Source organism: Sarcophilus harrisii, chromosome 3 (assembly GCF_902635505.1).
Source record: "Sarcophilus harrisii chromosome 3, mSarHar1.11, whole genome shotgun sequence".
NCBI classification, from domain to species: Eukaryota; Metazoa; Chordata; class Mammalia; order Dasyuromorphia; family Dasyuridae; genus Sarcophilus; species Sarcophilus harrisii.
Window position 1 is genome coordinate 67,386,535 of NC_045428.1, and position 26,886 is coordinate 67,413,420.

Below are 26,886 nucleotides of genomic sequence, written 5' to 3' on the forward strand. Positions count from 1 at the left end.
ACAGGGAAGTATCCAAGTCAAAGCCTTTTGGGCTCATCATATAGAAGATCCTTATGATCATTCTTTACTTAACACATTAGTAAAGCTGTCTTACAGTTAATGGGAGCCCTTTATAATTGTACTAGCTAAACCCAATGTGTTATGGTGTTTCAGGGAAGAATTTTATATTTGCAGTCATTTCATACTTATAGTTCTCTCCTCTGTATTAAAAATATATAGTCAAATCAGTCATGTTTGACTCTTTGAGATCCCATTTAGGGATTTTTTTTTGGCAAAAATACTAGAGTGGTTTGCTATTTCTTTCTCTAACTCATTTTACAGAAAAGGAAACTGTGGTAAATAGTGTTAAGTGACTTACCCAGGTTCACACAGATAGTAAGTATTTGAGGTCAACTATCAACTTAGGTTCTCCTTACTCTAGGCTAAGTACTAGATCCATTGTGCCATCTATCTACCCGTGGTAACCATTTATCATATTAGATAAATATCAATTCTGTTCTTCACTATCTGTGACTTTGAGCAAGTTACATTATCATAATATATCTAGAGCTTCATGAGGCTTCAGTGTCCAAAAAATCCAATCTGCTCATTTTTTTCACTTAAAGAAACTCAGAATAGAATAGGTTAAGTGATTTATCCAAGGTCATACAACATGTAAGGCAGAGAGGTAGAATCTGAACATAAGCTGACCCCATGTCTACCAGATGGATGAATGAATAAAGTACTTTTTAAGCATTTAATGACCATTCATTAATGAATAAATGAATGAATAAAGTACTTTTAAAGCATTTACCATGTTCCTAGCAGTATGCTAAGCATCAGGGATGTGAATAGAAAAGATAGTCATTGTTCTTAAATGGCTACTATTAGGTATTTGATAAGGTCTAAAGACTATCTTAATGTTGGGGGTACAAATAAGAAATTGCTAACAGTCTCTGCTTCAAGCAGCTTGGGTTGTAGGGAGAGATGAAGAATATAGGAGGGTTCACCACCAGAGTGGATGGTAAAACCTGCGGATCTTTCTACTGTACTGCACCCTCATTTTCCTCTCTGAACCTCAGTTTTCTTCTCTGTAAAATAAATAGATGAATCTGAATGAATTCTGAGTTCCCTTCCAGCTTTAGATATATGAGTAAGAACCAAGAGAAACTTGACTTCTGCTCAATAGCAGTTGTATGATAATGAGATTCTTGCATTATTTTTTGAATGAAATAATCTTTTCTGGATTGAAGATATGGAATATTAGGCTTCTTTAAATAATTTGTTACAGATCATCTTGCGATTAGAACTTGAAAAATACCAAGAGTGAATTTCCCTTCTGGCTGTTCTTTGCATAAGAGAGCAATGGATTTGGAGGAGAGCAGCTTGATGTTGCAGAAGGGAGAGACTAGTAGCCTTGGTTGTAAGGCCAGAGGTCACCCAGATTGTCTCTTTATGGTTGGCAGAGGTCTGGGTAATGGAATCTTTTGTCTAGGAGGGAAAATCAAGTCTGACAGGAAGACAGCCTTGCTCCCTATCAGCGGCTCCGTTTGAAAGAAAAGGTTGTGACATACATTTTCTGTTGGCAGGTTGTGACACGCTTCTCTTTGTAGATAGACATCACATGAATACCAAAGACCCAAGAATGATTCAGGCTGTTGAGAAGTGATGGGATCTGGAACCCGACTTCAGGTTTCCCAAGTGAATATGCCATCTGTTGAGTGAAAGAAGTTACTGAGCTCTGGCTTCTTGGGACAGTCTTTAATTTCATCCACAATTCTTAACATTAGCTTAAGCTTTATTATTATTTTTTAAACAACAGTTAAAAAAATCTTCATGGAATTATCTGAGTTGGAGATAACCTATGCATTTTATAGGATATGATTTATCCTCCTTTTTGAAGTACTAGGTTCATGTTAGATAAATCACCATTATTTTTATGGGATACTTGAGAATGCTAGCCACAGTAAAGGGAACAATTTGTCTATGGTTACATAGGGTAGCATTTGCAAGACGATGATTATATCAATTTTTTGACCATGTCCTTTACTTGTTAGTGGCAGAATTTTAAACCCTTGTCAATAAATTATTGCTAGAAGGTAAAAATATAAAGAAAGCTAGCCTGTGAGAAAGCTTGGAAGTGGGAAATAACTGGATTCTTGCTTTGTTCATCAAAGCAAATGAGTTAATTAGAAGTTGTAGTACTTGTGTATACATGAATTGTTGCTTTTGCCAAATTCAAACTAGCTCTGTACTATTTCTCTATCTTTTTTTTTAATAGTATGATGTTCATTGTTAGAATGTAAGCTTCTTGAAAGTAGGGATTATTTGATTCTTTCTACTTAGATCCCCAGCACCTAAGATAGTGTCTGTCACATGGTAGGTGATAAATAAATATTGAATGATTGATTAATAAAGTATTGAGGAAGTTTCAACTTGGTAGCATTTCTATTATTTATGTAATGAGAGAGTCTAAAGATTAATGTGTGGATATGTTGGTGTTACTTAAACATTTTTTATTTATATCAGGAACAACTTCGAACAAAAAGTAGTAGGTAGGTAGTGGTTCATAAATCCTGCTATCTTTCCTACTACGTAGAGGGATTTTCTCCTAGGGCTTGAGGCTGGACCCTGCCTGGAGGTGGAGGTTAAAAGGCTCCAGATGGAAAGTCAAGGGCAAAAGACCTTATTACACAATCTTCTGCTGATGTTCTCCACTGTCATGTAAAACTAGCCCTGGGATGCAAGATCAAGTTCAGTATCAGAAGAGGGTACAGGGAATGGAGAGACAAGAGAAAAAACTATTGACTATATATCCACTCTTGTTTGTCAGCCAAAATAAAATGTTGCTATGGATAGAAATAATTGGACTGCTTTTAATAAAACATCAGTGAACTATTTTTTTAAAAATTAGGACTTTATTAAAAGGGGCACACATTTATTTATTTTTAAAATTTCCTTTACATACATTTATTAACCATCAATTATGAATATGCAAGACACTGTTCAGAGCTGATTATATAAGATGATGCCCACAAAGAGCTTATGATCTAATGGGTAGGAAGGGAAAGAATTTTTTGGTTTGTACCTATTACATAATGGTAGTAGGGAACGCCCATATGTGGAATCTCTTTTAAGTGATACAGATAAGGAACTGGTCTATAACTTGCAGTCTTACTATGTTGCCTACTCATTGAGAGTTTTAAGTAACTTTCCTGCAGTCACAATCACTACTTATAAAGAAGTGGTATTGAATCTAGGGTTTCCTGATTTCAAAGCTAGTTCTCTACACTTACACCATATTGCTTCTTGGGGATAGGTATACAATATATATACACACAGTTTTATCCACAAAATTTCAGAAGGGAAAGATCACTTTTACCTGTATAGTGGGTAGAAGATGGTAGTGATGGTTATGGTGGTGGTAGTAGGTGGCCCAAAATTAGGGAGGATTTCACAAAGAAAATGACAACCTCAGCTGAGTGATGGAGGATTTCAGCAAATATAAATGTAAAGAGAATGAGTTTCCAGGCATGATTAAATGTCTTATTTCAAGATTAGGGGGTGGGAAATAGCCAGGTGAGAGATCAGGAACAAGTAATTTGATTATAATCTAGAGTCCTATTTGGTTGAAATCTGGAATATATAAAGACAAAGTAAAATTGGTTTGGAAAGGCAAATTAATAATCTGATTTAATAATTAAATCAATACTATTTGGGCCTTGGTTACTAATCTAAGGAATGGAATGATGACTTCTAAGATCCTTTCTTCCTCTGAAACTCTTTTTTTTTTCCTCTGAAATTTTTAAACTCTCTAGTTTCCTTCAAATTTCAATTAAAATAGAGCCTCATATATGAGGTCTATCCTTCCAAACCCCTCAGCTTCAAATTCCTTTCCCAAATCCCCTTGTATTTTTTGTACCTATTTGTATAAAATATGTTGCATATAAGAAAATAAGTTACAGTGAAAGCTTCCTGAAGGCAAGAACTATTTTGTTCTTGCCTTTTAGCCTCAACATCAAGCACAGTGCACATGATAGGTATTAAATAATAAATATTTGTTCATTGATGCTTTAAACATTCATAGTATATAAGGTTGACCCGTGGTCTCTAACCATACTCTGAGACCCATTGGACCAGATAGCATCAAGGGTGTCACTTATCTACATGTTTTACAACTTCTGAATTTCCTAATTCTAGGCATGGCCTGTCACAATTTGCAAACTCTTCAGTCATGAATTTGGCTATTTTCCCATGTCTACTTAATTCTGATATTACTCACAAGTTCATCCAATTGTAAGGTGCAATTGATGGGCCCTTTGCAGGAGGGAGGGAGAAATTTTTTCCCAAAGGCAGGGAATCATTTTTCATAAGGTCATCTGACCTTTAGCTGGAAGAAAAGGACTTATAAAAGCTTTCAGAGGAGCCAACTGGGGCTAATGGTAAATGACTCGGTTGACCTGACATGTCACTAAAATTATTTCTCTAATTTAGAAGAAGAAGATTTTTTTTTCTTTTGTGCTCCTACACCATTTATAAAATGATTCTTCTATTGTAACAGGAAGAATAGGTTCTACCAGCTTACATAATGAAGAATATAGTAAAACCTGTTAGCCTTTGGGGTGTCACAAGCGGTATTATAATTACTCAGCACTGATTTGGTGAAGAATTAGGGGTTACTTTTCTTTATCTCCTATTGGGATCTACACAGTTACGTCTTCCCATAGTACTTGTATAGAAAATGAACAAAGAATAATAGCATATTTATGTGAGAACTGGTGAACCAGCTGAGTTAGATCTCCTTGCAACATTTTTTCAATTCCTTAGAAGATGGTATGAATTGCAATAACCCAAAAGTTTATAAAATAGTGCTCAACCTTCTAAGATGATGAAAAATCTCTAAATTGGTATTCATATGATAGATATAACCCATCTTCGATTTTGTTAAAGCACAACAGTATTGATATAAAACTGAAAAAGACTAGAACTACTGAATTCAAGTTTTTAATTTTACCAAAAAAAATTATTTTCCTGAGACACAGAAAGATTTGGCCAGGGGCATATTGTTCATAAGTAATAACAAATTTTGTAGAATGGAAGCTTCTTCAGATCAAGATCTGACTCCTTTTTTTGGTAATTGTATTCTAGGGCCTTGCAAAGGCACTTAATAAATGCTTATTTGGTTAATTGATTGAAAAACTAAGACATATCATTGTCACGTCTTTAAACCATCTAGCTTTAACATCTAGGCAGGATGTGTTACTGATACTATTGCAAACTTCATAAATGACATGGTTTTTAGCAGTATATATATATATATATATATATATATATATATATATGTATGTATTCAATTTCATCAGACACGTTCTTTGTTTTTCTTACTGAAAGAACAATGCAGAGGTAGAGCTATATAACAGAATGCATGTAGACCTTAGAAACAGTTCTTTAATTCAAAGCCAGGAGACCAAGATTCTAGTCATTCAATTCTGAGGAAACTTGTTGGCATAATCAATAGAACACTGGGCTTGGAGTCTGAAAGAAATGAGTTCAAATTTGACCTCAGAAAATTACTATCTGAGAGCTCTAGCCAAAACATTTAAATTCCATTTACCTCAGTTTCCTCAACCATAAAAGGGGAATAATAACAGCACAACCTCATCAAGTTGTTTTGAAGATTACATGAAATAATTTGGAAGAGCTTAGTCCAGTGCTTGCCACAAAATAAGTGCTACATAAATGTCCTTTCCCCACAACTATGTAAGACTTAAAGTACTTCAGTAATATGAGTTACTATTATGATTATTTTCCCTTCCCCCTCTACAAATGAAGGAAGTGATACCCAAAGAGGTCCATGGTCATACACCCAGAAAATCCCAAAGCTAGAACTAGGAAAATCCTGTCCTCTTTCAGTGTTCAATGTATCAACCTCTAAGGATATAAAATAAATCAGCAGTCCTACAGACATTAATCTTTTATTATGTGCAAAGCATTCTGAGTATACAATAAAATACCCTATATATAAAATCTCACATAAACTGAATAAATACAAATAAAGGAGTAATTTGATCATGGGGTAGCTTGAGAGGAGGACACTAGTAGTTGAGGGGATTCCAAAGATGTGGAAGATGGTATTTGAGCTGAGTCTCCAAGGAAAAAAGGAAGCAGAAAAATATATTAATACCTTCTAAGCATGGAGGATGAACAGTATAAAAGTATCAATATATGAGGAAGAGAGAAACCCCTTGTTTGGTTGGATTGCAAAGAGAGGGAAGGAAAATGAGGAAAAATAAGATTGGAAAAATTGTTTAGAGCCACCTTACATAGAGCTTCAAAAGCTAAGCAAAGGAGTTTATTGTTTCTCAGAGATACAGGGATTCTTGGCCTGGGAGTCCATAAAAATTGATTTTTCAAATATATGTGTTATATGTATTTTAATAACTGTATTTCAATATAATTGGTTTCCTTTGTAATGCTATGTATTTGAAAACCTTATTCTGAGAAGGGGTCCTTAGGATTCATTGGATTACCAAATGGGTCCATGCCTATTCAAAAGGTTAAGTAACTTTAATTCAGGATCTAGAGACATAAGCTCCTGGAATTGAGGAAGAGAGTCACATGATCAAATCTGTTCTTAAAAATAATCACTTTGGTAGCCATGTGTAGAGTGGTCTGGGATGGAAGATAATTGAGACAAGGAGACTGTGGCAATAATGTAGTTGATATATGATAAGGAACTGAACTTTAGTTCAGTGACAGCTTTGTGAGGGTGAAGAAGGGCTTGGTTGTGATATATGTTTGGCAATTGATTGGAAATGTGGAGGGAAGAAGAGAAAGAAGATGAGGAACATACCTAGATTTGGTAATCTGGGAGACTGGAAGGATTTTTTGAGAAAAAAAAAAAGTCAAGTATGGAACAAGAAAGGGTTTAGACAAAAAGATAATGAGTTCAATTGTGTACATGTTGAGTTTAAGATGAGAATGCCAGTTGATTGTAGTATTCAGTTTGAAAATGAAACATAAAATATATAGTAAGGAATAGTATGAAATAGGGCTATGAAATATGAAATAGGAAAAAAATTGGAAGACAGATTGTGGAAGACCTTAAAAATACCTTACATCCTTACAACAAATCTCTAAGATAGGTAGTGAAATAGTATATTTGTTTCTAAGATTTGAAAACACAGGCATCAGTCAGGGAAAGGATTTGTTCAGAGTCACAAAGCTAGAAAGAATCCCAGTTAGGAAGAAAACCCAGGTGTCCTTATTTCACATGCAGTACTCACTGAATTGTGGAAGGGGATATCTTCTACAACCCTACTGAATAAGCATTTTCTCTACAACATACCTGATCTTTCCTTAAAGAAATCCAGTGATAAGGAACCCATTACTAACTCCCTGCAGCCCATTTCACTTGGGATAGATCTAAGTGTGAAACTTTTTCTTGTTTCAAACCCAAATTTACTTCTTTCCAACTTTCTACTTATTACTAGTTTTGCCTCTTGGGGTCAACTCAATTAATTCTACTATTTCATCCATATAACAGTCCTTCAAATTCTTGGAGACAGTTTTCATGGCTGCCCTTTCCCCCTTTTTATTTATTCTTTTCTAGGATAAGTATATTTAATTCTTTCAACTGAATTCCATGGCATTATCTTAAAACCATCTTGAATGCTTTTTCTGAACATTCTTCAACTAAACAATGTCCTTCCTAAAATGCATTGAAATATCCAAATGTGTCATCCCCACTAGATGAGTCTTGGTTTCAACTTTGCAGCTGGATCCCCAAGTCATTCATTTCTCAATTTTGGGGGCACCAATGCTAGACTGTGTGAAAAAATCAATATCAACTCAACTCATAAGGTCATACCATTCAACCCCTTCTTTCAAAACAAAGGAATAAATACTGAGACACACAAAGAACAAGAGGGGTGGAATGTCAGGCACATTCTTCAATAACAAAGCAATCTTTATAAAAGTTAAAAAGAATAGTCAAAGTCAGTTTGGCCAATCGATAAAATGACCACATTTCTTGGTTTGATGGGGATGGTCCCAGGTTTAGAAGATTTCTATCAAGTAGACAAATGTACCAGATTATATATTCTTGACTGGAATGATGATGACAATGATAATAGCTGACATCTATATTGTGCTTTAAGTTGTAGCAAGTACCTTACATATGTGATCTGATTTATTCCTCCAAATAACCGTATGGATTATTATTCTTTATTGCCGAAAAGGGAGCTCTAAAGTAATCAAAGTTCTGCAATGCCATAGACAAAGGCTGAGTTGATCAATGAAGATTGGCTAAAATGACCAAAATGAAATGTTTTGGGGAAAGTTTACAAAATAAGAAATGTTTGCTTTACCATTTAAAGCACCTTTTCCTTGAGTAAAACATGTTCCCACAAGAAAAAATGCTGTTATTAGAGGAAAAGTGTCTAGGTTTGAATCCCAACTCTGCCAATTATTACTATGGCCTTGGGCAATTTACACTACTCCTCATCTAGATAATTAGGAAATTGAACCAAAGGACCTTTAACTAAGAAACCATGTTTACTAGGGAAAGTATCAGCTATTTCCAAAGCCTCTAGTTCTTTTTAATATATATATATATATATATATATATATATATATATATATATATATATATATATATATATATACATATATGTAGGAAGCAATGAAAATATCTGATACCTATATCTATCAATCATAGTAAGAATAAGATGGGTGCTTTGATGAAGATGGAGACTGATTCTGTTCCCAATCCCTATTGGGCAATCAGAAACATGGTTACTGTATTGAAGAGTCTAGCTGGCATATATTTAGTGAGCTTCCTCAAAGAAATAAAATGTCCCTTGATGGCTTTTTTTTTAAAAACACGAAAATCTGCTCTCCTTTGGCCATAATTTTATTTTGGGTCCATTTTTCCTTCCCTTTGATTGCGTCTTGGAAGAAAAAAAATAAACAGAAAAGGTTGCTGAGTGTAAGAGGGCTATTTGGAATGGCTTATAACCTAGAGATTTTTAAAACAGTTGAGATTTTTAGGGCCCATCCCAATCAGATCAGCAGGTCCAAATATTCCCCTAAGATGGTACTTTGAGCATATTGAGAATGAAAAAGCTTTGAACATTCATAGAGAGTTGATTAACATAATCTCTCTTTGCCTTCTCTACAATTCACTCAGAATTGGTTGTTTGCCATACCTGTTACAATTGTGCGTTCTGAGACTTGAGTTAAGCAAATTTATTTAAGACATTAATAGATTAGGTCATGGTCATTTGGAACGAGCCCAGAGAAGAACTTTTTTTAAACATACAGCAAGGATAAGGCTGCTTCTGACCTAGCATCTTTCTTTTAGATAGCAGTAGAACATCACTCTTGACCTTGAGTCAACTCAATTTTGCAATAAACTTACTATGCATGTTTTAGATCACATAGGTCAACTTCAAAGAAACTGAAAAAAAAAATTCTGATATACAATACCACATTCTCCCCATTTTCTCTCATAAATACATCTGCCAAGAGGAAAAGGGAACCAGCAGGAACCCAGCTCTCTTCTTCCTGCTCTCAAGTAATATTTGATGTACCCACCAAGTCATTTCCGATTGTGGGAAGTAGCAGCAGCTATAAGGGAAGCTAAGGAAAAGCACTTGGGATCAAATTGTACTTCCCACACCATCTGTGAAACTTTGGCTGAATTATTTGATCTTTCTGAGTCTGTTTCTTCATCTGTAAAATGGAAAAGAATTGGGGTAGACCAGATGGCTGCTTAGATCTCTTCCAGATTTTTTGATCTAAATAATTTATGATCTTAGGGACTGAGATCATCTGTGATTTTATTGCTATAGGGAACTCCTGAATAAGGAGAAGTTGATGGGCACCTCAGAGGCAGTTAGGAATTTAGGAAGACCTGAATTCAGTTCTCACTGCACACATTGACTAGCTGTGTAAGACTGAGTAAATCACTTTACTTCTGTTTCCTCAACTGTAAAATGGGACTAATAATATCCCAGAACTCTTGTGAGGATCAACTGAAATATATATATATATAAAGTACTTAGTACAGTGCCTGGCACATAGTATTTGGTTCCTTTCTTCCTTCTTTCCCACTTACAATCTTAGAGAGTTGCCTAGGCCATTGAAAGGTTGAATAACTAGCCAGTACATGTCAGAGATAAGACTTGAATCCAGTCCTTCCTGACTTTAGTGTGAACGCTTTGTTTATTATATTACATTGCCTATTCTATGGAATAGAATCTTTGAAATTAGGCCTAAATCAACTTACTATATGGCAAGTATTACATTAAGCATCAGGGATTTGGAGATAAAACAAAAATATACTCCCTTTGCTCAAGGAGCTTACATTTGACAAAAATTGAAAAGTTTCTCCTAAGGAAAACAAGGCATTTTCTTATTCTCTGCTTTTAGTGACCATTCCACGCAAGCACATATAAAGTAAGAAATGTTTGGAAATCCAGATTTCCCAACCCATTGTTTTAAGGATTAGCCATAGGCCCTCATCCCTACCATAAGCAAGATAAGTCTATTTTTTTCATACCTGGGCCATGAAGCAAGACTTGCTTATGAAAAATTAGTTGGTTAGTTAGTCACATCACCACACGCAGAAACACACCAAAACTTGAAGGTCTATACTAGTTATGCAGGTGCTAATTATGAATTCCTACAGTGAGAAATAGATAACATGCTACTTTTAAGTATTCACTGGATGCAGTCACATATAAAAGACACTAAGAAGACCGGCCAATCCTTGGCTCCTGAGTGGTAAATAAGACAAATGATGAAATAAAGAGTATTAATTAACAATAATAATTCACATTTCTATTGGACCTACTTCTTCAGAGTTCATAGTATTTTATAAGCATCATCTCATTAATCTTCACAACTTCCTAGGAGGTGGCAAGTGATATCATGCTTAATTTTATAGATGTGGAAATATAGACACAGAGAGGTTAAATGATTTGTCTAGGGTCATTCAGTGAATCAGCAAGAAAGAGCGGAGTTAGTGCCAACACTTTTAATTCTCAGCCAGTATGAGTTCTATCCTTATAAATTGACAAGTACTGAATCTCCCTGTTTCCATTTCTGTTCAGTATGTTTATCTAGGATACTGACAGTATGGTGTAGTAGTAGTAAGGATACTTGAATGCCTTGAAGTTAAGACATGCCTGAGCTCAGATATCTCCCCTTATATTTATTAACTTGTTTGATCAAGGGCAAGTGCCTTGATTTCCTTTTCTATAAAATGGCAATAATAATGCTTGCAGTAATCTACTTCACCAGCTTATTTCATCATATAATATAGGCTATCCCCCAAACCCTCAGTGTTTTTTTTTTTCTTAGTATAGGACAGCTACTCTATAGCAACTAGTAGAGACTAGTATAGATTGTAAAGTCTACACTATCTCTAGTGGTGCTATAGTGCACAGAGTGCTAGATCTGGAGTCTGGAAGACTCATCTTCCTGAGTTCTAAACTGACCTCAGAAACTTAATTGCTGTGTGACCCTTGGCAAGTCACTGAACCCTGTTGACCCCATTGGTAAAATGAACTGGAGATGGAAATGGCAAACCTTTTGCCAAGAAAACCCCAAATAGAGTCACAGAGAGATGAATATGACTGAAACAACTCAACCACAACAACAATTCTAGTAGAGTATAGCTATTAAAGCTTAAAACTTAACCAAAATTTTTTGGGTACCATATATATGTAAAGTGCTGTATAAATATAAATTTTTAATATTGACAACACAAAATAAGTGGCCCCCCCATTATATGTTAAGCAGAACACAATTCTATTTTCTTTGAAAAGCTGAAGGCATTTTAAAAATGTTATAGGTGAGAATATTCCAATCTTGCAAAGATCTACAATCACACGAAATGCTTCTCCACCAATGTAATTGTATCTTTAAGTCAAGGTTATCTACTGTATACTGTACCATTGCTCGTCATCTTGACTTTCATATTGCCACTGGACTTTGGTGATACCAAAAGAAAGAGTGATGCTAATGATTTGTATGATTCTGCCTCATTTAAATCTAACTCATGTTCAAGTCAAAATATCACCCTTTGATGTCATTGGTCCTTTTCAAAAGTGAAGGACCACCACCAATAATAACAGAAACAACAGTCCTTAAATAGATAGTCTTCATCAGTTTCTGTGATGAAGAAAGAAGAAAGAAAAAGAAAAAAGAAAAAGAAAGAAGGAACAAGAAAAAGAAGGAAGAACAATAAGAAGAAAGAAGGAAGGAAGAGAAGGAAGAAGAAGAAGAAAGAAGGAAGCACAAATACTTGTTGGCCAGTGGTTCATTAAAATTTCCAAATGTCACTAGGTTGGGTTTTAAATGGCCAGCTCAGGCCCATACATAGAGCCTTAATAACTTGATAGGACCAATAAGCTTTACTGGAATAGGATCCCTGGTTTTATCCATACCACCTGAAAGTATCATGGAAGACCAGTTTATAATTAGTAAAAATAAATTATCTTAATAAGAAAAGAAACTTTATTTAACTGGAATAGTCCTTGGGTTAGACACATTATGAAACTGGAAGTAGCATGACACTAGAAGGCAGAGAACTGGGCTTCTAGTGACAGTTCTTCCACAAACTTTGTAGATATCTTTGAACAAATTATTTCAACTTTATGATGCATCTGTAAAATAAATAGTCTGGGCTAGATGACTTCTACAGATTTTTCCCACTCTCAGTTTTTTAAATTATTTGTGTCTATGCATAAACATTTATTATTTCATATTACTATCAACAGCTATTTATGAAGGACTCATTAGGTCCAGTCAGTGTGATAGGCACAAAGGATATAAAAATAGGAATTAACAGATTGTAGAGCCATTACTTCTGATAAGCAATATCCTTCCACCTATCCATAATTAAGTATTAAAATATGATCTGATTTCATAGATACCTTACAAAAATCAGTTTCATTGATTCCTAGAGGCTTTCCTTATTTTAGATGAAAATGATCTTTTTCTCCTCAAATTCTATCTTGTATTATATATACTTTCATATTTTCCTGAACTCCAATTTCCTCCTCTGGAAAAATATGAAAGATAGACTGGTGGGAGCTCTTCCACCTCTAAATCCTGATCTTATTAACTTATTCCACACCCTAATTCTAAGCTCTTAAACAATAGGAACTTTGCTATTTTTCATCTCTGTGTCACCAATGCCCAACACAATTTCTGAGTAGTTGGTTGGATACCGTAGTTGGTATCCAGTAAGCATTTGTTGAATGGGGAAAAAAATCATGCATGGTATATAACTGGACCAAATATTATACTGCATTATACTGTATTAAGGCATTTTCTAAACAAGATCCTACAAATAACTAAATTAATTTCTATTATGGAAATAATGCTAACTTTCATGAATGAACCCAAATCCCAAGTCATCTTTGTTATGTTCAGGTATTCTTCTGAAAGAATCCATGGTGAAATTTTTGAAATGATTATCATCAAAGAGGAAAGAGGAAATTGGGCAAAATCAACTAAGGTATATTCTAATTAATCACAAATTAAAATGTGGGAGAAATCAAGTTCCATATATTTTTATATACTGATATGCAAGAAGGATATACAAGAGGTCACAAAGAGGAGGCTTAATTATTTAATATTATAATTAGTTTTATTACTTTGGATAAATGCAATTAAGAATAATGAAAATTAAACCACTCAATACTTATAAGTAAAATAAAAAGTTATATTTAGTGTCTATATTCTAGGTAATGAAGTAAGAATATTTCTAGTAAATTTAGAAATTTTCTAAGTTATGCATAATTTTCATAAAATGATATGGTATTTATTATCCCTCAGTAGTTGCTTTGCTTTTTAAAGATGAAGTCTACTATTATTATTTTTCTCAATTTACATCATAATTTCCTATTATAATTGTTTCCATTCATTGAAGGTAGGCCTGTCATTCAATTAATCAAGCCTAAATAATTATTCATAGGATTTATTTTTCCACATATTTCAATATGCTTCCAAATCCTATTTTTTTAAAGAATAACAGAAGGTAAAAAAATCTGGAACAAATGCAAAAATAATGGTCTTTTTTTTTCTTTTTCAGAATTTCCTTTTCATAATTGGTTAGCACAAAGTAAAGAGACATTTTTTTTCCCTAAATATTCTTCTAGGGCAAATAGAAGCATTACCAATAGCTTTAGCCTGCTTTGCTCTAGTAAAAATAAAGAGAAATACAGAGGGACATCAATTCCAATTTCCGTTATCTGTTATTATTATCAAAGTGCTCAACTCAGAGCTTCCTAATCACATTGGCAGCAAATCGAAGTACATTTATTAATGATAGATCTATGAAGTAGCCTGTGGAGGCTAGAATTCTTGGGGAATGTTGCCCCATTTTCGTGTACCAGATCTCACTTAAATTCATTTTAAGGGACTGGTAAGTCTTCCACATGATGGTATTATATGACTGTAGAAACTATCCTGTGTCAATGTCTGTTAGAATCATTGTTATGATTGTTGTTTAGTCATTTTCCAGTAATGTTTGACTCTCCATGATCCCATTTGAGATTTTCTTGGCAAAGACATTGAAGGGCTTTGCTATTTCCTTCAGCTCATTTTACAGATGAGAAAACTGAGACCAACAGGGTTAAATGACTTGCCCAGGGTCACACAGCTAGTAAGAACCTGAGATCAAATTTGAACTCAGGAAGGTGTCTTCCTTACTCCACACCTGGCCCTCTATCTACTGTGGCTCACAATCAGTTGTCAACAATTAATTATGTAAGGGGGGCAAGACAGCAAGGCAGTTAAAGGGAATTCAAATGACATGTTGCTCCAAAAACTAGTTTAAATATTTTGTAGATCTGGCCCAGTGCGGTTTTCTTTTTCATTAACACCTGAAATTATGGAAAATTCCTTTCTGAATTCTGCAAATAGACCAATATTACCAGAAATTTTTATATAAACTCATGTTTATCCTATGAGGTGTGGAAAAGTAAAAAAATAAGGATAGAATAGTCTGAGTCTGAAACTTAGTTCCCTATTTCAGTCATTCATGTAATTAACAAGCATTTATTAAATATCAACTCTATTCCAGACACTGTACATATGCTTTGGAAATTTTCCTCATAGAAATGATAATTAAATCCATAGGTACAGATGAGATCAGTGAGTGAGATAGTGAGATAGTATAGAAATAAAAAGAATCCTTAAGATGGCAGAACTTTGGGAAAGACCCAAGGTTAGTGGGCATGATATATTAAGAACCAACAAAGGGGATAGAGAAGATATAAGTGGGTAGGAAAGGGGAAGGTGAGAAAGAACGATAAATAAAATAAAGGGGAAATCTATAAGTACATATTGAATTCAGAGAAGAGAAGAAACAGGAAAAAAATAGGAGGAAAAAAGAAGGGTAAGAGAAAAAGAAATGAGACAATGGAGGTTCTAATTTTTCAGTTCCTTCATACCTGCCCCCCACTCTAGACCTAATAATTAGCCCAGAAATTCCCTTAGCCCTCTGAAGAAGCCACCTTTATTGTATTCTATTACTAGTATTATATGTTTTCACAGTCAGGATTCCACAGACATGCTTAATATCCCAGTCATTCCTTTTTTCTTTTTTTTTTTTTTAATTTATTTAATTTGAAAAAAAAAAGACTAAGAAAAAAAAAGAAAAGAAATGCAAAACAAAATAAAGCAAAACAAAAGAGAACATTGTTATATGCCCAGCAGAACTCAGGAAAGATTTTTTTTTAATTTTTTTTTTTTTATTTAATAGCCTTTTATTTACAGGATATATACATGGGTAACTTTACAGCATTAACAATTGCCAAACCTCTTGTTCCAATTTTTCACCTCTTACTTCCCACACCCCTCCCTAGATGGCAGGATGACCAGTAGATGTTAAATATATTAAAATATAAATTAGATACACAATAAGTATACCTGACCAAAACGTTATTTTGCTGTAGAAAAAGAATCAGACTCTGAAATATTCTACAATTAGCTTGTGAAGGAAATCAAAAATGCAGGTGTGCATAAATATAGGGATTAGGAATTCAATGTAATGGTTTTTAGTCATCTCCCAGAGTTCTTTTTCTGGGCATAGCTAGTTCAGTTCATTACTGCTCCATTAGAAATGATTTGGTTGATCTCGTTGCTGAGGATGGCCTGATCCATCAGAACTGGTCATCATATAGTATTGTTGTTGAAGTATATAATGATCTCCTGGTCCTGCTCATTTCACTCAGCATCAGTTCATGTAAGTCTCTCCAGGCCTTTCTGAAATTATCCTGTTGGTCATTTCTTACAGAACAGTAATATTCCATAATTTTCATATACCACAATTTATTCAGCCATTCTCCAACTGATGGACTTCCATTCAGTTTCCAGTTTCTAGCCACTACAAAAAGGGCTGCCACAAACATTCGTGCACATACAGGTCCCTTTCCTTCTTTATAATCTCTTTGGGATATAATCCAGTAGTAACACTGCTGGGTCAAAGGGTATGCACAGTTTGATAACTTTTTGAGCATAGTTCCAAACGACTCTCCAAAATGGTTGGATTCGTTCACAACTCCACCAACAATGCATCAATGTCCCAGTTTTCCTGCATCCCTCCAACAATCATCATTATTTTTCCTGTCATCTTAGCCAATCTGACAGGTGTGTAGTGGTATCTTAGAGTTGTCTTAATTTGCATTTCTCTGATTAATAATGACTTGGAGCATCTTTTCATATGACTAGAAATAGTTTCAATTTCTTCATCTGAGAATTGTCTGTTCATATCCTTTGACCATTTTTCAGATGGAGAATGGCTTGATTTTTTATAAATTAGAGTTAATTCTCTACATATTTTGGAAATGAGGCCTTTATCAGAACCTTTGACTGTAAAAATATTTTCCCAGTTTATTGCTTCCCTTCTAATCTTTGTCTGCATTAGTTTTGTTTGTACAAAAACTTTTCAGTTTGGTATAATCGAAATTTTCTATTTTGTGATCAGTAATGATCTCTAGTTCTGCTTTGGTCATAAAGACCTAAGATTCAAATTATATAACTACAAATTACCAGATCAAGGAAGTATATGCATATATATATGTATATATACATATATTAATAGAAGAAATTATATTTATGAATGTTAATTTTTTTCTTTACTTGTAAATTATTCTTTGGTTCTCTGGTACGTACATTATGTATTTTATTCTTTTTTCACCCTTTCACCCCCCCTACCCCCAAGCAAGCTACAGTCAAGAAAAGATATATTTATGTAGATATATACATATATACATTCATACACAAACCACCTACACACATATCTTTTCTATTCCTGCTGCCTCTTTAATTAAATTCTACTCCATAACTTGCCTTGGTACAACTCACCCAAAGATTTCTCCCTTGTCTTCTTTCTTTACCCTTTACTTCCCCATCTGTCCAATCCTCCCCCCATTATTTCTTTATAAATTTTGGAGGGTGCTGTACTCTTTGTGGTATATATATAGCATATAGTATATATGCTATTGAATCCATTCCCAATTTGAGTAGATTTTCAAACTGTGAGTCCTCTTCTTCCTTTAATGCCTTTGTGTCTATTCTTCCTCTGTGCCTCATTTGTATGACATGATTATTATTTTTAAATTAATGCTGACAATCTTTCTTTTGAGCTAACCTATTGCTGATGTGAATCTTAAATGTAAAATGTACGCATATAAAAACATAAATAATTTGTCCATGTTTAAGCAGTTTTTCCATGTTAAGTTCCTTATAAATGATCTTTCATATTGGCTCTTATATGTGAAATTTTCTATTATTTTTGGGTTTGGTTAATAGTCCTGAAATCTGCAAGTTTGTTGAATGTCCATTTTTCTCATTCAAAATTATGGATAATTTTACTGGATATGATAATTTTGGCCACAGGCCTTCAAAGGAAATACAGTTAATCCTCAACTTTTGGGGAATAATATTATGAGAAAATTTGTGGGAAAGCCAAAAATGTGACTGTTGATACATTGAACTAGGAGGGATTATTGAGTTAGGTTCCTGCAACTGCCAAAAACTATAAATTTTTTTAGAAATTGCTAAAAAAAATATACTTTTCTGTATACAATTCTTTAACAAAACATTAATTATGATAATAGAACATTTTTCATAACACAGTTAATCATAACATAGCCCATAAAATGCAGTACACAAAATAAAATTGGTGATATGAAAAACATTTTTCTTGCTACTAATTCTCTGGAATTTTGTGACTCTTTGTGCTAACATCTCAATTTTAAAAATTACTGATTAAAAACAATTTCCACTTATTATAACACATAAAATCTACAGTACCATAAATATCATATAGCAAACTAAATTCTTAAAGCTAAGACATTTTTGTGGGAATACATTTAGAAGAATTGCACATGTTTAACCTATATTGGATTACTTGCTGTCCAGGGGAAGGGGAAGGCAGTGAGGAAGGGAGAAATTTGGAACACAAGGTTTTGCAAAGAAGTGTAAATGTTGAAAATTATGTTTGCATGTACTTTGAAAAATATAAAGCTATTATTATTTTAAAAAGTTAAAACTATTTTTAACCAAAATTTTAAATTCTATTCTCTCAGATGGTGAATTTGTATTGTATATTCTCCTAATTTAAACTTCTCTGTCTTAGCCAGCTTCTAAAAACCAAGAGAAAAAGTCACTGGGACTTTAGTCATACTCTAAGAAGCCTGTCACTTTAGAGCCCATAGGATTTACACTATGTGTTGGGTACATACTTGCAAAACAAAATTTGAGTTTTAAATAGGGTAACCAATGAAAATATCCATTGAATGTACCCAGAGGTCTTGATTCTTAAACAGTAGGATGAACAGATGAGGGAAGCACTTAATAGGATATCAAACACTCCACAAATGTCTTCATTGCACCTGCCATTTTTTCTTTACTGCAGAAAGCTGCAAATGTGTGATTGCTAAAGCAAAAGCAAAAATGCAGTTACAAAAAAAAAAATCAGACACATGCTTGACGTCATGAAAGTTAAACACAGAAAAGCTGAGAAATGTTGATTATATAATTATGTTGGCTGATAACTCAATTATTTACCAAGCATTTAAAGTTTTAAAGTGTTTGGCCTTGAATTGAACCCTGTTTTGAATAAAAAAATAAACTGGCTCCCTTTAGGATTCAGCAAAGAAAAAAAATCTAATATTTCAGTTTAGTTTAATTTGCTATTCATCAAATTAATGCAGTTTGTTCCAGTCCATGGTTTATAGTTTGGTTTGGCTCAAGTCCTGAAATAATATTGGACTGTATTGAGTGTTATCCAGGAAGATACTTTGGGAATATGTATGTTTTTTGGGGGTGATGTGGAGGGGTATGGTTTTTTTTACTTTATTGTGTCACTTGTAAACTTAAAGAGAAGTCTAGGATTTGAAGTCTATAGACACAAAAGATGACTTTTGGCCAGTACAATCTTAAGGCCCAAATCAAAAGTTTTCAAAAGTCTATCCATGGTCTCATTATGTCAAAACTTTAGAAAAGGAATCAGTGTGAGAAAAAGGATTCTCAACTCCATTTTCCCTTTTGCTGAAAGAAAAGTGAAGTGTTAATTCTGTTATCATGTTGGTTATGTGAGTGTGAATTTTACCTGTAGGATCTCCAAGATTTATGACAGCTTTGGTTTTCTTGAGAGGAAGAATAAGGTAACTGACATTGAATGCCAGTAGGTATTGCTGGAGTGTCTGTTCAGATGATGTAGTTAGCTTTTTGTAATCCATAAAAAGAATTCTAACAGTAAAGGCAACTTTGAAATAGTTATATACTTTATGAGAGTATCTATAATATCATGATCCAAGACCCAAAATAGGCAGATTAACTCAGAGAACAATAGAATTTTCTTAATAACTTTGTATTCCTTTCTGATTGAGGAGTATAGATTTATAGATTTATAAACTCAGATAGAGTCACTGGCCTTTGTTCCAGGGCACTAGATTGGTAGAATTTAACAATAGAACTCAAAATATTTCTTTAGTGGGTTGAATTTAGCACCTGATTTGTTGTTGTTCAGTCATTCAATTGTTTCCAATTCTATGTGATCCCATGGACTTTGTCTATAGAGTTTTCTTAACAGAGATACTAGAATGAGTAGTTTGTCATTTCCTTCTCCAATATATTCCTATTTTACAGATAAGGAACTGAGGCCAATAGGAGTTATGTGACTCATTTAGGGTCAAAGAGTTAGTTTGGTCTAAGGCCAAACTTAAACTCAGATCATCTTAAACCCAGGCCCAGTGCTCTATCCACAGTATCAACTAGCTTCCTTTTACATTTAATTAATAAAAAAATAAAATAAAAAAAATAGAAAGCTACTGGATGTTGGAGTCAGGATGATGATGATGATGATGATAGCATTTCTATTTTGTAATGTGCTTTACATTTGTTATCTCACTGAATACCATGAATAAAGTGCTGAATAAGGAGTCATTGCCCAGATTCAAATTGTACCTTAATTATTTAACAAAATTTGTGATCCTGAGCAAGTCATGTAAATAATATAGTTCTCACTTTCTTCATTTGTAAAATTGAAGGTATTAGTCTAGGTAACATTCATAGACTCTTTCAGGTATTAATGTATGATGGGATATTGGACTGAGGTCACAAGATCATAGGAACATAAATTTAGTCCTTATAAATGGCAGAGCCTAGGATAAGAATCTAGAGTCTCTGACTTCAAATTCACCTTAATTTCCACCATACCAGGTGCTTCACATTTCTCTACTCTAACAAAATGACCTTCTTGGACAATGACCTCACATTAAACCTTTCCAAATCTTGGTCTTTTCTTCACTAGCCCACAACTAAATGCTGTTTCATGTCACTTGCCCTTGGCATAGTTTGTTATATTTGCTCTGAATATCAAAATATCTAGTGGTAGTTCTTTAGGAGAATTTCATAAGGATTTGTCTGACTTTCTAATTTTTTTAGAAACTGTATACACCTTTGAACTTTCCCCTACCTCCTTTATATCCATATTGGTACCTTAATCCTATAAGAGCTGGACCACCTTCTATACAGCAGTTGTATTCCTGAAAAGTTCTCTGGAAACCAAATTTTTGTAAATTTTATGACATTTCAAAGGTATGAGGGCAACTTATTTTTGAAGGGAACACTGAGAAAACTTCTTTGATAACTCAAGAAGCTATTTGTAATGGAATAATCACCCACTGAAAAATAATTTTATTTCTCTTTAAAATGATGGTGTTAGACTAACTGGCTTGTGATGCTTGTTGTAGCCCTTGGGTCATCTGATCTGTTACATAAATTTAGATTTCTGGAAAAGAGACACATCTATCCTTGCATATACCAAAGAATACTTCAGTGCTAATTAATCACTTGGAGCAAGTTCTTCTTAAGACACTCCCTATTAATTGTGAGCAGTGCCTGCCTGGACCTGCTACAAATATACCTGCTAGTATGAAGGTCCCTGCCTTTTTCTTGGCACTATTCATTCCCTTGACCTAATATTTCTTGTCTGTCTTCTTACTATAACATACTCCTCTTCAGTTCCTTTGCCCTTCAGTAGTCAGGGACAAAGTGGGTGCTGATAATGATTCTGATTTATCTCTGCTGCACCTTTGTTTTTTACCTTGAAAATTAGGAACAGGTAAGAGGGATGCAGTGTGCATTGAAGGGTGGAGACACTATATACTTTAATTTTTTCCTTCCCCAGACCACACCCAAAGAGAGTGAAACACTAGTAATCAAAGTCTTGTTATAGTTGCAGTAATCATTGTAGAGAAGCCATTATAAGAGGTTTAAATATATTGAAGTTTTATCCATATATAGTCTACTGTAGTGGAATTTTTTCATAAAGGGGAAATGTGAGAGGGAGACCAGGAACTTGTCTTATAACCTACAAAGAATTTTGTCAAGATAGAAGAACACAAAAGGGAATTACTCTTGGTCCACTATGGTTTGGATTTAGATTGGTTATGAGTCAAAAATAAGTTTTGTGCCAAAATTGTTTGGGTGAAGCAATGATTTTCATGGCATCAGAAGACACTGGTTGCTAAGGTCATCAGGGAAAGTGGGGATTTAGTTGCATGAACTTTATTCTGAGAGCGAATTTTAAAACCTTCACATCAATATCATTCTTCATTTTTTTCCTTATGGTTTTTCTTTTTCCTCTTCATCTCTCCATATCTTATTTCCTTTTATTTCCAGTTTTCACTTTCTGTTACCTAAAGTAATTTTTATATCCACATGTATTTATGTTACTTGAATCAGATTTCCTTTTTCTCTTCTCTCATCTGGTATGTGACTCCCCACTGAGCTGTACAATTCTTACTCTCCCCTAGTCTTTGTTTTTTCTTCAAAGGTAAAGCAGACTTCAGTAATACCTTCGGCAATGCTCTCCACAACTTCAAATCCATAGCATCATTCTAAAGATTTTGTAGAGGGTTTTTTGTTTGTTTTAATTTTCACTTTCCTCATCAATCTGATGTTTCGCTCAGTTCTAAAAGCTACCCTATCGAGAGTTCACTGTTATGGTGTCATTCTACACATGATATCAAATAATTGCATAGAGATTGGAATTCTACAGTTCACCTCTTACATTATCTTTTATTTAGTCCATTGTTAGGGTACCTAGGTGGAGAGATAGAATGCTGGGTCTAGAGTCAAAAAAACTCTTCTTTGTGAGTTCAAATCTAGCTTCAAACACTCACTAGCTATGTGACTCTAGGCAAGTCACTGAATCCAGTTTGCCTTGATTTCCTCATATGTAAAATGAATTAGAGAAGGAAATAGCAAACCACTCCAAGAAAAGCCCAAGTAAGATCAAGAAGGACTGAATTTAACTGAAAGGACTGAACAAAATACATTGTTGCATTTGTTATGGCAAATATTATGGTTAAGGATATAAAAAACTTAAATTATAAACCTATTGTTTTCTAACAGCTATAATACTTTTGGAAAAAATTTTTCCTGTCAAACAATTTCTTAGAATTAAGCATAGTAGAGGCTGACTTCTTAATGCACCAAGAAAATCTCTATCAATTACAAAGAGGAAAGTTGGTAGAAGAACTTCCATTCTGGGAGCTTCCTATATAATTATCATTTATATAGCACTTATGTCCCAGTCACTTGTGCTATATTCTCTAATTATTATCTTATTTGATAATCACAACAACCCTGGGAGGCTGGTACTATCATTATCCTAATTTTACAGATGAGGAAACTGAGACAAATATTACCTGATTTGGCCACGGTTACAGATTGTTAAGTATATGAGGCTGGATTTGAATTCACATCTTCCTGATTCCAGGTCTTGAACTTTATCCACTGCACTGTCTAACTGCTTCACCATGGAATCCCTTGAATGTACAAGTTTGTCCTGTATACATAACTAATTAAAAAAAAAAACCAATACATTAGGTAATCTGATTTCTAATCAGATGAAAGATTAAAGACTTTCTAAATTGGGAGGGAGAGAGTTAACAGGTCCAGTTACCTGAATTCAGAAAAAGAGAGTATCCCACTCCTCCCAAGTGCTTATAAACAATCAAAGGAACATGGAAACAATCGCTGAGTGATCAGTACAGGGCTAGTTTTCAAATAACACATATGGGTTGCTTAAAATGTCCAATTATGAGAAAACTCCTTATATCAGTCTTTGCACCTGACTGGATTTCTGGTCAGCATAATTTAGAGATCTTGGTTAAGGGTCTCTTAAACTGAAGGAAGTTTTTTCACAAGTCAGAAATTGGACTAGACCCATAATCAATAGAAAGGGAACTGAGCTATCTCCAGAATCAAGTCATGAGATGAAATCAGTATGGTTTACTAAATTCCTACAATTAGTCACTTGCCATCCTAATCTCTTCAGTTCCCTCAAAGAGAAAGAAAAAATCAGGAAAAATTAAAGCATAATAGTATACTTGTAAACCTGGATCACACTTTCCTACAAGTGTCTTAAAAGACAGAGTGGATGCTAGTCAGCTGATCTCAAGATTATTTGGTAGGGATGTAGGATAGACTTTCCTTTCATCAAAAGAATAACTTTATTTAAAAAATCAGACAACTTAAATATCCTTCCATCTCCTTATCTTTAAGGGAAATATTAATGTGGAAGGGTAAGTTACTGAGAGGAATCAGTTTTTTCCTTCCACCAGAAGATAATGTGGGTGTGTGTGGGGGTGTGTGGGTGTGAGAAATATTCTTGTATTGTTTTTACCTTTCAGAGCATATTTCTCATGCCAGATTAAATAGTGAAACTACTTTTAAAATTCTATGAATTTATTTTCAGGTTACCTTGCACCTCGAAACCTTCCTAGTACTGGCTTTTTCCCATTTCTGCAAACACTACTCTGTGATACAGATACCAAATGCAAGGATACTCCCTATGGACCACAAGATTTACTGCGCAGAAAAGGAATTGATAGCACCTTTTTTAAAGAAAGGTAAGGACATTTCTTAAGCATGTTCAGCTAACTTGGAGGCATAGATGTAAACATCTTGCTGCAATATTTCATTTCTATAGGAAGTTTCTATAATTACAAGGTGTTTATTTCTCTCTATATAATATTTTTAATAGAGATTCTCATTCTCTTATTAGGAATAATACTTCCAGCCCCGCTAGAGTTATGGGTTTTTTTTTTTAAATTGCCAAAACATTTTTGAGGGTAGATGTTTATAACATGGTAAAGATAGCTAGAACTTACAGGCTTACCTAGACTTCTTTGAATTAAAAAATGAATCTCAAGAATAAAAAATTATCTTTAAAAATCTCTACTATTCCAGTCTCTATATTTTCTAGCTTGATAACAAACATTTTTATAACAATGGTTAACAATTTTTAAACTTACTTTTTTAAAACTATTTTTCCTTTTTGAGAAACCTATGCTACATTATAGTGGTTTATAAATGTGCCCTAGAACTTCCAGGTCCATTTAAAGGCTTTGTTTTCTAAGATTTTTTTTCAATTGTATTTATTTGTATATATATATAATTTAAATTTTAAAATTGTTTTCTAAGATTTCAAAAAATCAGGCTATTTTGCTGTAATAGTTTTTCAATTCTTGGTGTCATTTTAAATTTTTGAATATAAATTTGAGCTTCGCTGTTATTCATCCTATTTCATTGCGGGCTTAAATGAGCCTTGAAATGTTTAGTCTTCATACCAACTTCTGGGGACAATATTTCTAACAGTCATTGAAGTGTGGTCTTTAAGAGCGACAGACTTTGCCTGCTTCACTGGGAATGTTGTTGTTGTTTGTAGTCATTTTCAGTCATGTCTGATTTGTCATGACTCCTTTTGGGTTTTTCTTGATAAAGATATTGGAATGGCTTGCCATTTCCTTCTGCAATTAATTTTACAGCTTAGGAAACTGAGGTAAACAAGGTTAAGTGATTTGCCCAAGGTCGCAGAGCTTGTAAGAAGGAGTCCACATTTGAACTCAGGTTTTCCTGACTCCAGACATGCTACTCTATTTATTGTATCATCTAGCTGCCCCTTCCCTGGAATAATAGTCCTTAAATATCAGAGTTATAAACAACAAAAGAAAACAATGAAATTCCATACTCAACCGACAGAGAGCTAATAAAAGGAAGTGAAGCCAGAACAATATTCTTTTAAATGCTCACATTGAACATTTTGAGTCAGTCTAATATTAGTATAAGCACAAATGCATGACCACCATGGTTAAAAAATTTAAATGAATTAACCTCATTACTTTTTCCAAGTATTCCACATACTACTGGAATCAATCAATAAGCATTTATTAGGTATTTTCTATATGCCAAACATTATAAGTACTCTAAATACAAAGAAAAAGCAAAAACATAGAATATGTTCTCAAGAAATTATTATTCTAATTGGAAACACCATATTAAAACAGATATTTTTAAAGTAGATAGAAGGTAATATAAAAGGCAACTGTGGTGGGAATAGGTGGTGGGAGTTGTTTGTCTTTTGTACTGGAAGGGGAGCACAACATCAGAGAGGTGTTGCCAAAACTTGCAGGTGAATTGGATTTAAGTGAGGGAGGGCTGTGCTAAGTCACCTGCCTCACTTTTTCCTCCAGAGGCTTCGGGTTCCAAAAGCAAAATATAGATCAGAATGAATGGAGATGATCCTCAGTGGGATGGTATAAGAAGTAAGGGGAGGGAAGAAGGTTTTGGACAAAAAATGGTAGAAGTTGGGGGGATGGCAGTGCCCTTGATAGTAATATTGTTTGTTTATTGTTCCCAAAGAGGACCGTGTGGTGACATACAAGTGAATTGGATTTAAGTGAAGAAGGGATGTTGCAAAGTTACCAGTCTCACTTTCTCCTCTTTGTTCATGTGGGTTCAGTGGCAAGATCAGGATGACTAGAGATGGCCCTGGATGCAGTGGGAGACCTTGGCTTTTGTAAGATAAGTCTCAGTCTAACTGAGGTTATGACCATTCAGTGATTAAGGCTAGGTAAGAAATGAGGCAGAGGACTTTTTTATTGTGTCTATCTCTCCATTTGTGTACATAAATATATACATGAGCATATACATCTATGTATATAGATATATACACATACATACATTTATATGTATATGTATGTTTGTATGTATATATGTAACTCTGGCAGAGGAAGACAAACTACTTTCAGTGTTTCTGGCCAAAACAAAAACAATTGTCATTTACTTTCATTCTGAGCTAATCAGGGCCCAAACAATGACCAAGCTGAGGGTTGACCTGAGACCAGTTGTTGGTTAATCATAGAGAGCCAGAGTAATTTGTGTTTAAGGTATTTTCCTGAAGAAATAAATCTAGTTTATCAGGATGTTTTTAGAGAGACCTGGAGAGACTTACATGATGATGCTAAGTGAAATGAGCCAAACCAGAAGATCATTATACATGGCAACAGCAAGATTATGTGATGATCA

At 34.1% G+C, this 26,886-nt stretch overlaps 1 protein-coding gene across 3 annotated transcripts in view; it reads left to right on the forward strand.

Annotated features, from left to right (window-relative positions):
- Positions 1 to 26,886, forward strand: part of ABCA12 (ATP binding cassette subfamily A member 12) — a 243,352-nt gene that overhangs the window by 70,878 nt on the left and 145,588 nt on the right. For all 3 annotated transcript variants that reach the window (XM_031958095.1, XM_031958097.1, XM_031958096.1), the window contains exon 6: positions 24,275 to 24,428. In XM_031958095.1, coding sequence (XP_031813955.1) covers positions 24,275 to 24,428 — 154 coding nt within the window. The remainder of the gene's footprint in view (positions 1 to 24,274; positions 24,429 to 26,886) is intronic.